The following is a 17,995-nucleotide window of genomic DNA, read 5'->3' as shown; positions in this document are numbered from 1 at the left end:
ACGATCCTACCGTTCAACCCAATGAAATAAAGAGAAGGAAGAAGCTACAGCCAATGAAACAACGAGAAGGAAGAAGCACAGCCAATGAAAATAAAGCTACTTTATTTATTTATTTATTTCAATTAAAATCTCCACACATTTGCTTTATTGCGAATTATAATAAAAATACAGCTATGAATAAATAAATTGCTTCAAAATAATATTCTCAATGGTATCGATCGTCTGAAATCTTTTTTATGAGACAAAGCTTTAGATTTAACGCGACTGTGATAGCACTGACACATTTGCTCCACACTTATGCGCCATACTTGATAATTGTAGTTTCTGGTTTTCGATGTAGCTGGAACATTTAAATTCGCTCACTGACGTAGGTTACGATGATCATTCACCTAAGCAGTGTTCCAAGCATTTGAAACAGGTATACGGTGTTTCGAATCAGCTGACGAGATAATTTTACGATTCTGACGGTGATGCCGAAATAACTAACGTACTTCGTTGCGTGGCTCTAAAAATAACCGACCTATAAAGGGTCGGTCATTTTACGCTCTCCTACTTTAGCGTCCATTTGTCTAATGCTGAATATAATACCGATAAGTAGATTAGGGATCTTTATGCAAGTTGACGTTTTCATGAGCACGATTAAAATGGTAGAACCTAGGCAGATATTTCATTCTCCTGTTAAGTATAAGAAGTACTATGTTGTAATGTTATTTGGATGTTTTGTTTGTTTTTGCAATGTTACGTTTTATATATTTTGGTATTTTTAAACTTTTCATAAGGTTACGCGGTCTACCGATAATAAGCTGGTAAATTAATTAACCATTCGAAGATTTTCACAATTTTCTATGTTGATCGATTTATCGCGAAGATGTGTTGGAAAACGAGGAAAAGAAGTTACGAAAGATTCGCAGAATGGAATTTTCCTAGAACAGCGTCCTGTTATTTACCCCGTAAACTTCATTAGAATTAAATGAAAATTAATTGAACATTACAAAAATTCGTAACATTGAAACGAAATGAAAAATATACGAGTCGCTGTAGGAATAGTTATTTGCAAAAATTATATTTATCCCGTGGGAACGTCATCGGTTCTAGAGCCCAAAAATCCGTCGATTTTTTTTTGGCCGGTAAATTTCGGTAAATTCGATCGTTAGCGAAATGGAATTATTGCGAGGTGCGAAATAATAAAAAAATAACGATGGCGAATAAAATTTATAAAAATCGATGTTTTTCGATCAACCTATTCAGGGTTCGTAAAGAAACAAGATTGGCCACCAGCCAATAGATTTGTGCTATTTTGTTCGGTCTGTTCGAGCACTAAGTTCTCACTCGACTCGCGAATCCGTCTGATCGTTTCCTTCACTCTGCAGAATTTCAATTTCACCAATTCTACTTTTTAATAAGAACTCGTTGCAAATTTAAGTATTGGTGATGTCGTAAATTTCGTGAGAAATTTTAACGTTACATTTTTCGATTGAAGAAGTGTTCTGTGCAATTATAAATAACAATTACCGTATAAATAAATTAGAGATATGACATAAAAGACGTGTGCTCATCGCCTCTTTCAATGCAGCATAATGTCATTGGAACGTTCGTAACATTTTATCGACTGCGAAAAGTCAATTACATTGACATTACGAACATCTGTTGGTCATTTTTCTCAGTTTCCCTTCATTTTCTTCCTTTTTACACTTTTTGACACCGAAAAATAAGATTGTAAACTCGTTCGATATCGTAAAGCTTTTTATTTGGTGTTTACGTAGTCATGCACTTTATGTGCCAAATATAAAGCATATCTAACAGGTTGTAATATATACATAAAAAGAAATTAAAGCTACGTATCCACTGACAATAAATACATGTGGATAAGTGAACAGTAATATTGCACGAGTGAAAAAATATTCTAAATATAATTAAGCATTGAAGTGATTGTGTTCAGAAAGACAGAGGGGTTCGTGTCTAAAATGAGTTAGAATTAATGATTATGTACTTAAGAAGTGCTGAGTCTAGTCGGCCCAGTGGCCCTGCGAGACTTAAAAAAATCCTGGAAAAGAAGGAAAGCATTCTTAACAAATGGAGAAACGGTACGATTCTTTACCAGGCATTCTTTCCACTTTTTAATTTACGTTCGAACTGTTTTGTTTTATTCAGTTCCGAGCTGCGTATTTTGTGTCGTTAAATCTCGAATGTCTTCGTTCGGTTCACGATTATCTATGTACATATTGTGGATAGAGCTTTATTATTATTATCGACAGAGACCGACTTTGTATTTTGCTTTGTATCGTGCTCACGCTGCTAGGTGGCAGCACTCACAACATTACATAAACCTGTACTGTTTTCAGAAGTCAGAGTATTTTACGACTTAAACGCTTATTTTCGTTTGTCGGGAAACGAAGAGCTTCCTTTCGATTATATAATTTTGTATCTTTAAATAATTTTCCTTGAGAAATAACACACTTAAAATACTTTTCAACAAATAGGAACCGAATGCGAGAATTCTAGCTATATATGACTCTTACGTGGCATGACGTTGATTTGATATTTAAAGTACGATCGATAAAAGAATACGTATTTACATATGTAGAAGCAATTGGCTGTTATTAATAAATCACGTATATATAAGTTTTCTGAAATTATTGAACATATATGTTCAATAAGTTTTTTCTTTTTTTATTCATTTCACAGTATTTACGATTAAATCTTCGAGGGAAATGTTTAATAAATGTAACGTATATATTAAAATCAGTCTTTCATATACAATCAAATTTGTACACATTGCCTAGAAATGGGAAGCGATGCCACATTTAATGTATCGTAGTATATGTATTAGTAAATCTGAAAAAAATGCAATTTGACATTTATTACAATTAATTAATGTAAGTCATGTTTCTCATATTAGCGTCTGTATTAGCAATTATTAAAGCATCTTGTAGAAAGTTATCTACTTATACCAGCGTTACAATCTTTTTGTAATATGTACTTAAATATCTCATAAATATGTATACCAAAGTGTCTCTAGAAATATGTAAAAAAGTCTTCGAATAGAAATAATTCTAACTTTACAATTCCTCGCATTTAGCCTCGCTAGAGGAAATGAAAAGTAATTAATAACTTCTTCTACGTAGAAATGTGTGGTAATAGGTTATGTTCATAAAAAATATATACAAGGTGTCTCATTTCTATCTCGCCAAATTGTACGATCAAAAATAAGAAAAAATGTTATACAAACTTAAGATCGTAAACGTTTTATCACAAAGTGACAACAACAATACGAAAATTATAAGTGACTGGATTCTCGTTCGATCGATTGAAGTTGTTCTAATAAATACAAAATTCACATCCATTTCCATGCAGAATCAGACAGGAAACTAGTCACTTATAATTTCGGTATTGTTATAACTTCATAAGGAAACATTTATGATCCTATGCTTATATAACACACCTTTTTTTATTTTTAATTATACAACATTCTTTTTTAATATCTATTTTATGTTTACAACTGACTCTGTTGAGCCAACCAGCAGATAACCGTACAATATATTATTACAACATAATAAGCAAACAAAAATAATATTATGCATATAAAAATTTATGACGATACATTCGATCGACTGTTAAAAAAAATAGAAATTTTCGAAGAGTGGATTCGAATTTTGCGTCGAATCGTACTTTGCGATGGGACATCAATCGCAACAAGTTTTCAAGCTGAGCTGACAATTCGTTTCTGAGAGATACGGCAGGTGAAAAATATGAAAATTCATTAACGCGACAACTCGTACATTACGACGTACGTTTATATCAGTCTGGTAATTGACAAGATTGTTGCCAGAGGTTTTGCCGATTGCTTATAACGAATTTGAACTTAGGTTTACAAAATTCATATGGCTGGTTCGATATAGCGGGTGATATATTTAAAAAAAAACACCTGCTACAGAGTTATTTATTTTTCTTGATTTTGTTCCTTGGAAATGACGATGGATACGTTATGTATATGAGGATTGGGTATGTACATGAATCACATAATATTGCCATATCCAAGGAACCGTACAATTGGTATAATGTGACTGCAATAGCCAACAGTCGGGAAGTTACCACTTTAGCGTGTGTAGTAATATTCTGTGATTAATTTTCGTCTGATTTTAACTTTACCGACAAGTATAATTTTCAAACAAGCTGTTTCAAACAAGCTTTCCGTTATAATAAAATAAATCATTATTAAAATAGTAAGTAATTATTGTAATTAGAGTAATTACTATTAAAATTATTATTGTTACTAAATATTGCTTTAAGTTTGAAAACTCATTTATAACTTTTTAGCATCAGAGTTCTTTGAATGAAAATTTTATGAATATTAGGACATTTTTTGGCATATTATTTGCATCGCTGTGTTGAATGGGTCATTGTGAATTTTGAAAATTTAAATTCGAGTTCGTTGTTAGCAATCGGCTAAAGGTCTGGCAACGATATTCTTAAATATAGAAGTCTGTAGATCGAAGCGTATGATGAGCTAACGTGGTTAATGAATTTTCATATTTTTAACTTTCTGTGTCTGAGAAATTAATAGTCAATTCAACTTGACAATTTCATTTCATCATTAGGCACAATGTTCCGTCCCAAAATCGTGAGACCAAAACAATTTTTTGATCATCCTTTATCTGAATTGTAGAAATTTTCACTTATTTGAAATTTGAAAATGTTCAAACTTGCTTGATACTTGAAAATATTCAAGCTTCTTTGAAATTTAAAAATGTTCAAGTTTACTTGAAATTTGGAAATGCCAGAACTTACTTGAAATTTGAAAATGCTCAAACTTATTTGAAATTGGAAAATGTTCCAGCTTATTTGGAACTTGAATATGTTCAAGCTGACTTGAAGTTTGAAAATGACCAAAATTACTTGAAATTTAAAAGTGCTTAAACTTAGTTGAAATTTGAAAATGTTCCAGCTTATTTGAAACTTGAAAATGCGCAAACTTACTTGAAATTTGAAAATACTCAAACGTACCTGAAATTTGAAAATACTCAAACGTACCTGAAATTTGAAAATGTTCCAGCTTATTTGAAATTTGAAAATGTTCCAGCTTATTTGAAATTTGAAAATGTTCAAACTTGTTTGATATTTGAAAATATTCAAGCTTATTTGAAATTTGAAAATGTTAAAGCTTACTTGAAATTTGAAAATGCTCAAACTTACTTGAAATTTGAAAATACTCGAACTTACTTGAAATTTGAAAATGCTCCCACTTACTTGAAATTTGAAAACGCTCAAACTTACTTGAAATTTGAAAATGTTCCAGCTTATTTGGAACTTGAATGTGTTCAAGCTTACTTGAAATTTGGAAATGCTCCAGCATATTCGATATTTAAAAATTTGCTTTGGTATTGTTTGATATTGTACAAAGAAATATAACATGAACATAAATTATAGAAGAAAAATGTTTCTTTTCTACCAAGAAGACTTTGCAGCTAATTTTCTCTTAAATTCACTTCATTTCTTCCAAATTATCAACAAATACATATTTAGAGTAGTTCAATTATTCAAACGTATCATCTAATTATAATACCAATTCAAAAGCAAAAATTTCACCCAGACGGAATTAAAAAATGTCTTTCTATTCTAATTGCTAAACCGTATTCAAAAACAATATTGCTTTATATACGAATAAAAAATCACTGAAGAAATCGTGCACTCTATTAAATGCATGCATTATTGCCAGCAAGCATGATTGCCTATCAGATTGAGTGTTGGTATAAGTGGTTTTGTATTTCTAGTTAATTTAGCTTGACAGTATGCAGTAGAATCGATTACATCAGTGTTTCTCATAGTGATCGTTAGACAATGAGAATTGTTCTATTACAGCGCAATTTGATTTCTTTCGCCATATATATCACATACTTTCAATTTAACGAACTTGGATAATTTAGTAATTAATAAACTTCACTGCTGACGATTAAGATAATTAACTACGATAATGTTCCCTTTTTTTTTCTTTTCTTTCCGTTTTTCTTTTTTTTTTTATCGCCTGATAATCTCAAACAATCTGATGGAATAATTCATAACAAGATAAATTTGAGAACACTTTTCCGAGTAATGGCACACCAATTAAGCGTAGCTTGTTAGATCTTGTCGTATTAAATCAGCATATTAGACCCTGTCTTTGTAAGCATATGTATCACGGTTCGATGATCCCACTATGAGAAATTAAGAGGGTCATATAGAAAATAGATACTTTCCAGCTGCATTGTCATAATTACTTCTCCAGAGAACATTCCATGCAATTCATTTCATAAACATATTGTAAAACACGTGTAAAACGTCGGACACTTCCAAGCAGAAATGCATTGCAGAAGCTACAGAAAATAGTTTCGTTTGAAGAAAATTTTACACGTGTAAATCTTGCAAGCTTATACGAACAAACTACTAGAAAATCACATAGAGTATACTATATATTTTATTTATAATAATAGATACGTAGGAATTGTTAAATTATATCGTTTTAAATGTTAAGTGATAATTAATTATTCAGCTTTATCAGAAACTTGCACTTAACGAATTGGATGACTAAGGATCGTAGTGGTGTAAGTCAATTCACTGGTTTCTTCGTGAAATAGCGTGCAACGTTCATTGTTACCAGAAATTTATCGTACGTTCTCAGAGCACGAAAACGTATCATGGAAGAAAGTAAAACTATAACATCATTAATTAGGAGAAGATGATGTTTGTAGGATTTGAAATGCTAAATTCTGGTTCTCAGAATTTCTTGACTTACACTGCCATGATTTTTAACACTCCAATGATACATACGTCTGTGATAGGAAACACAAATTGCTATGAATAACGTGTACAGTAAGTGAGAGGTAAAATTTTAGGAGGCTTTCTTACAATTCAATTGGTTGTTCATTATAAATGTTAAAAGTGATTTGATGGAATAATAAGAGTAAAATATAAATGCGAAATTAATTCTATTGTAGAGGTGTGCAGCGGAGCTGAACTGCCAGAAGTCGAGATCATCAGTTTGCTAGAAGAACAGATACCTCGGTACCGCCTGCGAGCCGATACTCTCACTCAATTTCAAGGTAAATATGAACACATTATATATAAATATAATTCATTGCACAAAAATATAATTTATCACATTAAATGTAAATATAAATACGTGAAGAAAAAATGGAAGTACGATGGAACCTCCAGTATGCTAATTTAGTCAGCAGATGAGAGAATTCTACGATATAGAAACGAATAATAAAAACAGCATCTGTTTTTATCATATTATCATTCTGTATTTCAAAATCAATAATACGAGAACAATGAGAGAGAACGTAATATAAAGTAAATGTAATAAATCTTTTGAATTATTTTAAATTATGGAATTAATTAAATTAAAATCAAAATTGAATGAAATTTAATTAAATGAATTTAATTCTTTGTGGATTCTACATCTTCTTTACTGCTGAAACAAATTTTGTTAATATTATATTGGCTTCAATGGAAAGTTCGTCTCGTTTTCACGGCCAAATTGCAGCACGCGTTTTCTCTTTTACATCTACCATTTTCGATCGATGTATGCGGCATTCATTTCGATGTCTTTTCGTCATCCTTTTGATAACTTCGCTATTCCATTGACGTAGAATTGCTTAGTCTTCCGAGAAAAAGAATAGTTCCAATTTGTTTTTACAGTCTTCCGAAGAACACGAGTTCTTATTGTCGAAGGTAGTTTTGTAACGAGCGGGCAAGTGATAGACTGAGCGTGCAAGATTTCGAGAATATGGTAGATGGGGCAGAACATCCTATTCGAGTTGCACCAATATTTGTTGTGTGACGTTTAATACATGTAGTTTTCAATTCGTGCCAGGCCATCAAAAAAACAAGGACTTTGGAAAATGTTTTACACTCAAAAGTTGACTATCAATGTATCATCAATATTGGATTAAATCAATTAAATTGTAGTTAAAAGCTATTGTTTAAACTCTTGTATTGTCTTGATGAACTATATTTGAACTGGTGCCTGCCCATCAAAAAATAAGGACTTTGGAAAATGTTTATTTTACACTCAACAGTTGACTATCAATTTATCATCAATATCAAGTTAAATCAATTAAATTGTGGTTAAAAGCTATTGGTTAAACTCTTGCATTATCTTGATGAATTACGTTTGAACTAGTGCCTGGCCAACAAAAAGGATACTTTGGAAAATGTTTGTATTACACTCAACACTTGACTATCAATTTATTATCAATATTGGGTTAATTGAATTGTGGTTAAAAGCTATTTGTTTGTAAAAGCCGTTGTTTAAACTGAGGTCCATCTCGCTGCGAAAAACGGAACGAACTTTCTGTTCAAGCCAATACATTGCATTATATTGAATTATATTCTATTTGTGTCTCAAACCATCTAATTGCATGTCGTCTCTCCTCGTCTCTCCAACGCCATAAACAATTTAAAACAAAAAGGCGTCGTCTTCTGCTTTCACTCTGATCTTCGTTTTCTCAGTACAAAGACTCCGAAATTCTTCTCAGAATACATATCTAGATACTGGTATTCCTTTATTGCTGATTTACCATAATTACTATGAAACAGCAGAACATAGATATTTATTTTTTGTATGTATTAATATTTTCCTACTTGTCGAAACCCCTGAGTAATTTTTAATTACACATTTCTGCTTTTCACGTCATTAATTATCAATCCTCTAAGGTCGTAGATTTCTGCAACTTTTCCGGCATTTCCACGTTTTTTTCTAATTTCTCATGTATCTCTTCTGTCCTTTCCACGCTTCTTACCACACGTTTCCTCTTTGATGTCATTAGACACGAGATACTAACTCGTACAACATTAGCTTCATATCAAAGTAATAGGAAGGTAATATGAAATTACAGAAAAATTACACGTAAGTGTCCTTCGCGACACAAGCAACAAATATTCCGCTAATTGAACGTTCGGATAGTGGAATGTTCGAATTCGAATATAACATTCGACTAATTCCAATGTAATACAAGAGAAGTATCATACAGGGTGGTCTGTATCTTTCCGTACAAATTTCTCCACTGTGTTTTGTCCCATTCGCAACCGTCGCAGTATCGAACTGACTGAAACTGCATACAGTGGATGAACGAAACGTGTCAAGTCGCTCGCTGTGTCAAGACGTGTGCTATTTCTGCATACGCCTCGAGTGTCTAATTATTTTGTCACGAGCCTTCGTTTATCATTTAGTGATAGTATATTAATTTCTTCCGAACTTCCCATTTCTATTTCTTGAAATATTTATCCTATTTAACATTCCCACGTGTCCTTCAGTTCTACGCCATACGATATCCACTGATATCCACTTTTCATTTTTTCTCTTTTTTTTTTCCATTGTTGATGCCACAGTGTTCGTCACAAGATTCTCTCCACTTGCTTCAACAATTCCACTGTCGATTCCATTTTCACTGAATGTGACCCATTGAATATGACAGATCATATACGATCAGGTTGCATATGTATGTTCCTCTGATACAGCTCCATCGTCAGGTCCGCTGTTGTCGTTATAAGAAACAGGTCACGCAATTAGAGCCCTGATGAAAATATGTCAGAGTGAAGATTTAGTACTAGCAGCATGTGACCGGCGAAAATATCTCACTCGGAGCTTCACGTACTGCTACGTCGTCGGTGACAACCACCTAATTTGATTTTGATGTAGCGGTACGTCATCGGTTGCAAATCGATTAACCGTTCGAGTCTCAACCAGCGCTGTTCAGAGTTTGATGTCGAAAAGTCCAAGCACGTTTGAACGCTACGGACGACTGACGGTATTTTGTATTTCATTGTTATCTTCTCAGTAATTTTTATTGAAGAGAACTTGAAATATTTATAAGCTAATAGTACGCATATATAACAATGTAGATGTATCTCATAAAGTAAGAAACTTTTTTCTGGAACTCGAACGGTTAACACGTTGAATGCCACGGGGGTCACCGGTGACACACGCACCAAGATTAGTAGAAATACATAATTTAATCGAATGTCAATAGTTATAAATTTTGTATTATTATCATCATTACTACAATGTGATGAAATTAATGCAGTATAAAACATATAAAAATAGTTTTATTTATACATGAAATATAGATCTATCATGTGCGCTCCCCACCAGTGGCTGTTGAACATAGAAAAACCCACTTTTTTCGTGTTTTATATTAATGAACGATAACCCTAAGGAACGTTTCCACTTGAAAGATGTTTGATGGCAATTAAGGGCCTTGAGAGTAAAGTAAAAAATGCTAAATCTTGTGACGGTTCTTTAGGATTATTGCGGGTCCGAATAAGTATGACCGAGGAATGGATTATGGTTTGTGGTAGGTTGCGAGACGTAGCAACATAGAACAATTATTTAGTAACGCGAAGAAACAATATGAGATAATTGATAATCGCACAAAATAAGTAATTCGAACGAAATTGCACTACAGCGCGATGGGGGTCACCGGTGACCCCAGTGAGATAAATTCATTAATGTTGTTTATACATCGTAACATATTTCTTGTAGGTAATATTTCAATATTATATGCATCACATAATAAAAAATTCATCGTGGTCCCACGGCCAAACCTTGTATTGGATTGGCAACTAAGTGATTGCGGATTTTGTCAATACCACCTAATGGTAAAATCCGCAATCACTTAGTTTCCAGCCCAATAAAACTGGCGTGGCATTCGACGCGTTGAGGAGCGTCCAGACGATCGATATTATCGTCAGCATCTCAGTTTTTCCGTAAGAAACTCTGTACACTCTCTAGACGATCAATTTGTAAAGTACGACAGAACATGTGGCATCCACTTCAGAACCTGATCGTGCGTCCAAAAGCAAGCAAAGTAGGCGTGTTCTGTATATCTTCGTTTATGAGATGTAACGAATTTTCTATTGTGATGTTGTGTCATGTAATTAGATTCACAGAAGATGCTTGAAATGACCACTTTGCATTTCAAGGTAAAACTGTATATGTCTTGTCATGCATCCGGCTGTGCGGCTGCTGGTGTTCACCGATTTTGTTGAAGAACTTGCTCTATTCTCAGCCTCAGTATTTCAACATTTTCCATAGGCTAATTATCATATAGGTTTACAAACGTCGTTGCATCTCATAAACGAAGACAGATGGAGCACATGTCTACAGGAACTTTCTCCATTGGTTTTAAATGTACATTGGCTCTCAGAGATAGCGCCACATTTTTTGTCACATTCTGTATATTGTCAATGCAATGTGTTGAACCTCAAGCATTAAGAATAATATTGGCAATTATATTGATCGTCTGAATTTACGTATATAAACGTAATGAAAACGAAAGTAAAATAAATCCAACAAAAAGCCCATACGTACTTCATGTATTATTCACAAGTTGCATATAAAATTGATCGAATAACGTAAAAGTTGGCAGAGAAAAAAAGACAGGTGGAGCACATATTTACAGGAACTTTCTCCATTGATTTTAAGTCTAAATTGGCTCTCAGAGATAGCGCCACATTTTCTATCACACTCTGTATATTGTCAGTGCAATGTGTTGAACCTCAAGCATTCAGAATAATATTGGCAATAATATTGATCGTATCCAACAAAATCAAAACAATCCAACAAAATCCCATACGTACTTTATGTATTAATCACAAGTTGCATATAAAATTGATCGAATAACATAAAAGTTGGCACCGCGTGATTCCTTGTGGAAAAACAAGGGGGAAAATATAGCGTAGAAATTTTTCTTCTCGGCTTAGTTTCGTAGGAAATCGAGTTTGAAAATTTATCAAGTAGACCGGAACACGGCTAATTTCGGATAAGCTAGAACCAACTAATCGAACCGAGGTCGTTGCACGTGCGAAAATAAATCGAAAATGTGGAATAAAATTTTCCTGTTTGTGGTTTCGTTCTACTTTTAAGGAAACTGGTGTATCTTCAAATTTATTTTTCTCTGAAACGAAGCGTCCTGTGAACAAATTTCATTTCACATTTTCCACTTGTTTTCACACGTAGAATGACCTTCTGTCGATTATTGAGACCTGCACATGTTCGAGTATACTTGACAAATTTTCCAACTCGATTTTCTCGTAAACTAACCCGAGAGTGAAAAATTCTGTGGCACATTTTTTCGTATTTTTCTACGAGGAATTATGTCGTACTGCTATTTCACATGTTCTTAGGTGCAACCCTGTATGTACGTTCTCACGTTTCCTTATCAAAGCGTCGCGTGACCTTATCGATAGAGAACATGTTATCGACATAGTAAAATGTTAAATACATCGCAAAATATCTTGTACCAACGTAGGTACATTTTAGTACACAGGTCTACCAAATTTATTGTGGATTAAATTTTGCAATTGCAGTGTCGATTTTCCTAATTAACTCGTTGTGAAACACGTGTATGCTAGTAAGAATATTAGTATTATTAATATAGTATTAATATTGATACAATATTAATATTATCTTGTCCCTTATTTTATTATATTTTATATTTTCTTAATGAAGCATTTTTACGAACATTTTGTCACGAGATCTTTTCATCGTATTTCTACGTACAGAGCGCGCTGATAGAGTCTATACAGCAAAATTATAGGACACTCTGCACGCTGAAACAAGTACACGTCGTAGATGTCATTATCATCCGCACATTATCAACAACTATACGTGCTAGTAGTGTAATTTACTTTTGAAACTTTATGATGGCGCATAAGCTGAACTTAATTATTACAGTCTTCGTCAAAGATAAAATAGGCAATTCTGTTACAAATACCATGTAAACTATATTGTTCGACAATTTGGACATAATAGTATTTCTAAAAGAGTGCACAGAAAAATATGAGATGTAATTTTGATAACAAGATCGACGACGTCGGTGTATAGAAAAATATATAAAATGCATTCTGTCAGGAATTTTCTAGTTCTCACTGTTAGTGTGTTTGTTAAAACGTATACTCGTAAGCATCAAATCTATTACATTATAACACTTGTAAATCGTCTTTCAGACTTGTATATAAATCTAATTTAGCCAACCTATTTTTACACAGCGTTAACTACTTCGCTTACACGTAAATTCTGTAAATTGAGGTTAGACTCGCAATTTTATTATATTGGCTTGTCTCGAATGTTTCTTTCGTTTTATGAGGGAGTAATGGATGCACTACATTTTTCGTTTCGTATTGTTTCATTGAATTATATATAATCTATATTGTTCTAATAGAATATTCAATAAAATAATAATAGAAAACCAAATAATATAAATAAAAATAATATTACATATAATATAATGTAATACAAGTATTATATTATAATATAATAATATAAAGCAGAAAATATAGTGCATCTATTATTTCCCTATAAAACGAAAGAAACTTTTGGGGCAATCTAATACATAAAATATACGTGTTACAATAAATTGAATAAATTATACAATGAGAAACATTATCAGTGTAAAGAAATAATTACCATTGTCATTTCACTCGAATGTGTTTCATTGTTACGAATAGTATTATTATGATACTTTATTTAGAATAAATCATTTTTATTTACGAAGTAATACGAAAATTTGTTATGACAATGCAAAAAAATTGCAGTTTCTGAAAGGAATCAATATTTTTTCGTTTAATTTAACACATCTGTAATATTCCGACTGGTAACCTTACGTAATGACTGTTATGTAAGTAACGTTGGTTGCTAATGATCCAAATGTCTTGATGCAACCAAAAAATCTAAATAAAAACAAAATATTTTTATTATACACACGTGCATGAATATGCGTGTGTTTTACCTCTCTCGTTTACTATAATTAGGCTCCAGATTTTTATACATTTATGGAAAACTTGAAAGTGCAAAATACGCAGAATGTATATAATGTGAAAAGATATACAGGGTGTCTCATTTTCATCGCGCCAAACATCTCTTAAACTATGTATTATCCGAAAAAGTGACCCATTATTGGATAAAACACGTGTTTCAAATGGGACGTCTTGTGATGGCCATCAGATTTGTCTAGGCGTTCTCGAGATCTTCAAGTGATCTTTGTTCCTGTGAATGGAACTGTACATTTTTTTATACACCATCCTATGCAGTTTTTAATTCTCTAGAAGAAAGTATTAAGGTACTTGTATCTGAAAATGCTTGGTTTAAAAGATATCTCAACGTTAACTTCGTTAAATTGTGGGTGTACGATAAGCTTCACAAGGTTGAAGTTAAAATATCTTTTGAACTGGTCGTTTTTCCACCCAAGTACCTCGATACTTTTTTGTAGAGAACTAAAAAAATACACCGAATGGTTATAAAAAAATGTATAGTTTATTTAAAAAAAACGAAGGTTACCATGAAATGTCGAAGGTGCGTCCACCTACATAAGATTAGTGGCTATCACAAAATAGCCCACTGGAAACAAAGTTTTATTTGAGACACTTTTTCGAATAATGTGTAGCTTGGGAGATATTTGCGTGAATCGATAAAGATAAGGCAATTTGCATTAAAATATTCGAAGTACATTTTTTTCTATAATGCTTGATAGCTAAACCAATTTTCTACCTAGGTTCTACTTTCTCGATTATGTTCTCAAAGATGTGAATTTGTATAAAATTGTCTGATTGTAATTGTTATTTTCTTTTTTCGTCACCAAATATATTTAAGCGTTTTATAAATATTCGTATGACTGATATTATTTATTGTTTATAGGATACGAGAACTCGGATTGGTTCATCCCTTCACCGGCCCTAAAATCAATAGACGTTGACTTAAAATTGTCACCGGAGCAAATCCGGGAGACTCTCAATTATTTCAGTAAGTAATTGTTTATATCAATTCTTTTATCACCGTCTTTCCTGCTTCTCTACGCTAAAAATTAGGCAAATCGCTTTATATTGGTAAGTTTTACATCGTTTATTATACAGGGTGGTCCACCTAACTTTATCACCTGGAATATATCGCTCGATTTTGATAATATTAAACAAAAAATGTTTCAGGTACAAGTTGAATGCTTTCGAGGGGGACGTAATTTGGTATGATTAGCTTTGTCCTAAATGAACGCTTAAAGGGCGTATGAAGGTCACCAATGTTCTTTACTTTTTTTTTTTTTTTTTTTTTTTTTTATGGAATCATGAATTTTTCAATAGACTAATTCAGCATTTTATAAACATCTCCCACTCGCAACTCCATTTTGCCAGGAAAAATTTCACGCCACCCCAGTTATACAGGGTGTCCCACCTAACTCTGTCACCCTTAATTACTCTCTTATTTGCGATGATACAGAAAAATGTCTCAGGTAAAACTTGTTTGGTATCGAGTGCTTTTATTTATTTAACCTTGTGACGATCTTGAAGCGTCCTGTAAAGGCGACGTTAAAGTCTTTAAACGCGTACCTCTGTCTTTTATTACGTGTGCTCTTAGCCGACGTTCAGATGTTTTCAAAACACTACAAACTCGTGTGTTTCGCGCTATCCATCACTATCGTGATGCGGACTTTAACCATTCACACCGGCGCTGCTATTTGTGTTTCTCGCCGTGGAGCAGCGCTCGTATTCATGTTTATAATAAGCTCATAATATTGAATTGTTATATTTTTAAATAAATCCTACTTTTTTCAATTAATATATGTTAAATTCCATTGTTTAAGATTTCAACCAAATGACAATTTTTTCTAGTTACTAAACGAACTACATTTCTTCTGGTGTGCACCGTCTGATGAAACATTCAAGCGTGAGCCATCGGTGGTACACGTCGGCGAGAACGTGTTAAAATTCAATGCGCCACACGCATTAACGTTACCTGGTGTACACTATGATCACGCATAAAGATTTTCATAATACTATCACTGATGTGGCATCATCGAAACAAAAGATAGCAGTTTTCTAACATGTCCAGAATAGTCAATCCGTTTTGAGCAGTTATTTTCAGCTAATTTCCTAATATTGAATTTCTTGTATGTCGAAATTAAAAGTTTATATCTCGATAGCAGGTGCTACGAAGGACACAAATTTGCACCTTTTTGAATACGTCTGAATGTCAGTTACGAGACTACCTAATGAAAAATGAAGGCACCCATTTAAAAATTTGTATGCCATCTTTGCTATACGTCTCAAGGTCATCGTAAGGTTAGATAGACAAAAGCACAGTACGTCCTTATCGATACCAAATTTCGACCGAAACGTTCTCTTATATTGCCACAAATAAACGAGTAATTAAGTGTAACAGGGTGAGGTAAGAAAACTTTTATGCATAAAAAGGTACACAAATTAAATACACAGAATGGACAATATATAACTGACTGATTCTCACTGTCGATAACTCCTAAACGAAGTAAAAGACAACAGTCTTTTTTAATACGAGTCATTTATTAATATTTGGAAATCACGTATGGAATCATGATATGAGGAAGATATTTGCCTTCGGACGCTGTACAAAGTCTGCTCTGTCAGTCGTATTTTTCGTTACATCTTCGCACGTTTCGACAGTTATGTTCGCTATCGTTTCTCGAATAGCATCTTTTAGCTGCTTGATTGGCTTTCGTTTATCGACATGCGCTTTACTTTTGATATAACCTCGTAAAAAGAAACCCGCTGCAATAGAATCAGACGATCTTTGATGGCCGAACGATACCGACAGAGTAATTTGTGTGAGGTCATCGTTATCGACGAATTACTTTGATATAGTGTTTTGACAATTTTTCCCCGCTCTCGAACTGTGTAACGCTGGATGATTATTTTGTCGTACGTCCATGATACGATTGTTAAAACGGAACAGGAGATGATGCATCGTTTCGCAATGGCGGGACTTTGAAATTGGTCAGTCAGTTCTACATTGTCCACCCTGTACAAATAAAACATTAATCGACAGTAAATTAAAGAAGATTAATTCTAAACAATTCTTTGTTACATTTATAATCGTATCATTTATTACCACCTATTAGAGCAGAATTAAATTTGCATATCGGTAAAACAGATGTGCTTGTTTATTTTTGTATAAAGGATTAAATTCTGGCTGAATATTTGATATAACAGAGTGTGTTCAATGTTTTTCAGAGTTAATCGATATTTTCATTTCGCAATCATCAACGATGATGTTATCCTTCTGCAGTAGATACCTAGCATAAAATAGTCATAAGTGCGTGTTCAAGGACATTTTAGAAATTATTGGGAGTTCTGTATTCATTCTGAGCTAAAATTCATTCAAACTGCATTTTTGAAAGAATGCTGTTGTATACCTATGTCAATTAATCACTTGGTCCTTCGTTGACAGATGATTAACATTTTTTAGTTCACCGATGTGTGACGGTTATAAAAGTTTCACGACCTCGTAACTCTGTTACACGATCCTATATAGGATTACGACTCATAGTTTAAGAAGCCCTGCAGCAATCGATCCATCTTGTCGTCCCCGATAAAAGAGTAAATTAGCCAAACGTGCAATACCATTTCGTTTTTCAAATGTTATTCTTGTTATTCTAAAACAAGCTTCCTACGATTATTCGTATATTTACGCTCAATTTAAGACCACTGTTATACTCATAACGCTATGAACAAGTTTCTCTCTCGAACTAACCTTAAAAAGGACAGAAGTTATATCTAATATGGAACATGTACACAAAGATGTAATACTGACACGAGGTACAACATTTTCATGGAAAATAAACAAAGAATAGTTTTATTCTCGTCCTACTTTAGTCTTCTTTGGTAATAAAATCACATTTTAAAAGAACCACATTACATTAATAAATAGATGCTTACAGTAGTCGTAAATGCAAGTATCAAACTGGACTGCAGCACAGCAGATTCTTGTCCACTTGAAAGTAGTTTGCTGCTTTCAGATACCCCATTTTCTTTTCTCCAATGATTTTTATGGCTCGAGCCATCTTCTTCTCATGACTTTCTTTCTTGTTGATTTTCCTAATGCTGCAAGAGAGCATCCTGATGTTCCCCTAAATAAAATAACCTAGAAAGAAAGCGATGCAAATATGGAGTATTGCGTAATTGCACCAATACTGGGTGTCCATATTTGGAA

General features: G+C 33.1%; 1 protein-coding gene across 1 annotated transcript in view; it reads left to right on the top strand.

Annotated features, from left to right (window-relative positions):
- LOC132915227 (trafficking kinesin-binding protein milt) overlaps positions 1-17,995 on the top strand; it is a 104,129-nt gene that overhangs the window by 26,313 nt on the left and 59,821 nt on the right. The window contains exons 3-4 of the mRNA XM_060974999.1: positions 6,972-7,076; positions 14,675-14,779. Coding sequence (XP_060830982.1) covers positions 6,972-7,076; positions 14,675-14,779 — 210 coding nt within the window. The remainder of the gene's footprint in view (positions 1-6,971; positions 7,077-14,674; positions 14,780-17,995) is intronic.

This window comes from Bombus pascuorum, chromosome 16 (assembly GCF_905332965.1).
Source record: "Bombus pascuorum chromosome 16, iyBomPasc1.1, whole genome shotgun sequence".
NCBI classification, from domain to species: Eukaryota; Metazoa; Arthropoda; class Insecta; order Hymenoptera; family Apidae; genus Bombus; species Bombus pascuorum.
Note: the sequence above shows the minus strand (reverse complement) of the source record. Positions and strands in the feature narration are given on the sequence as shown.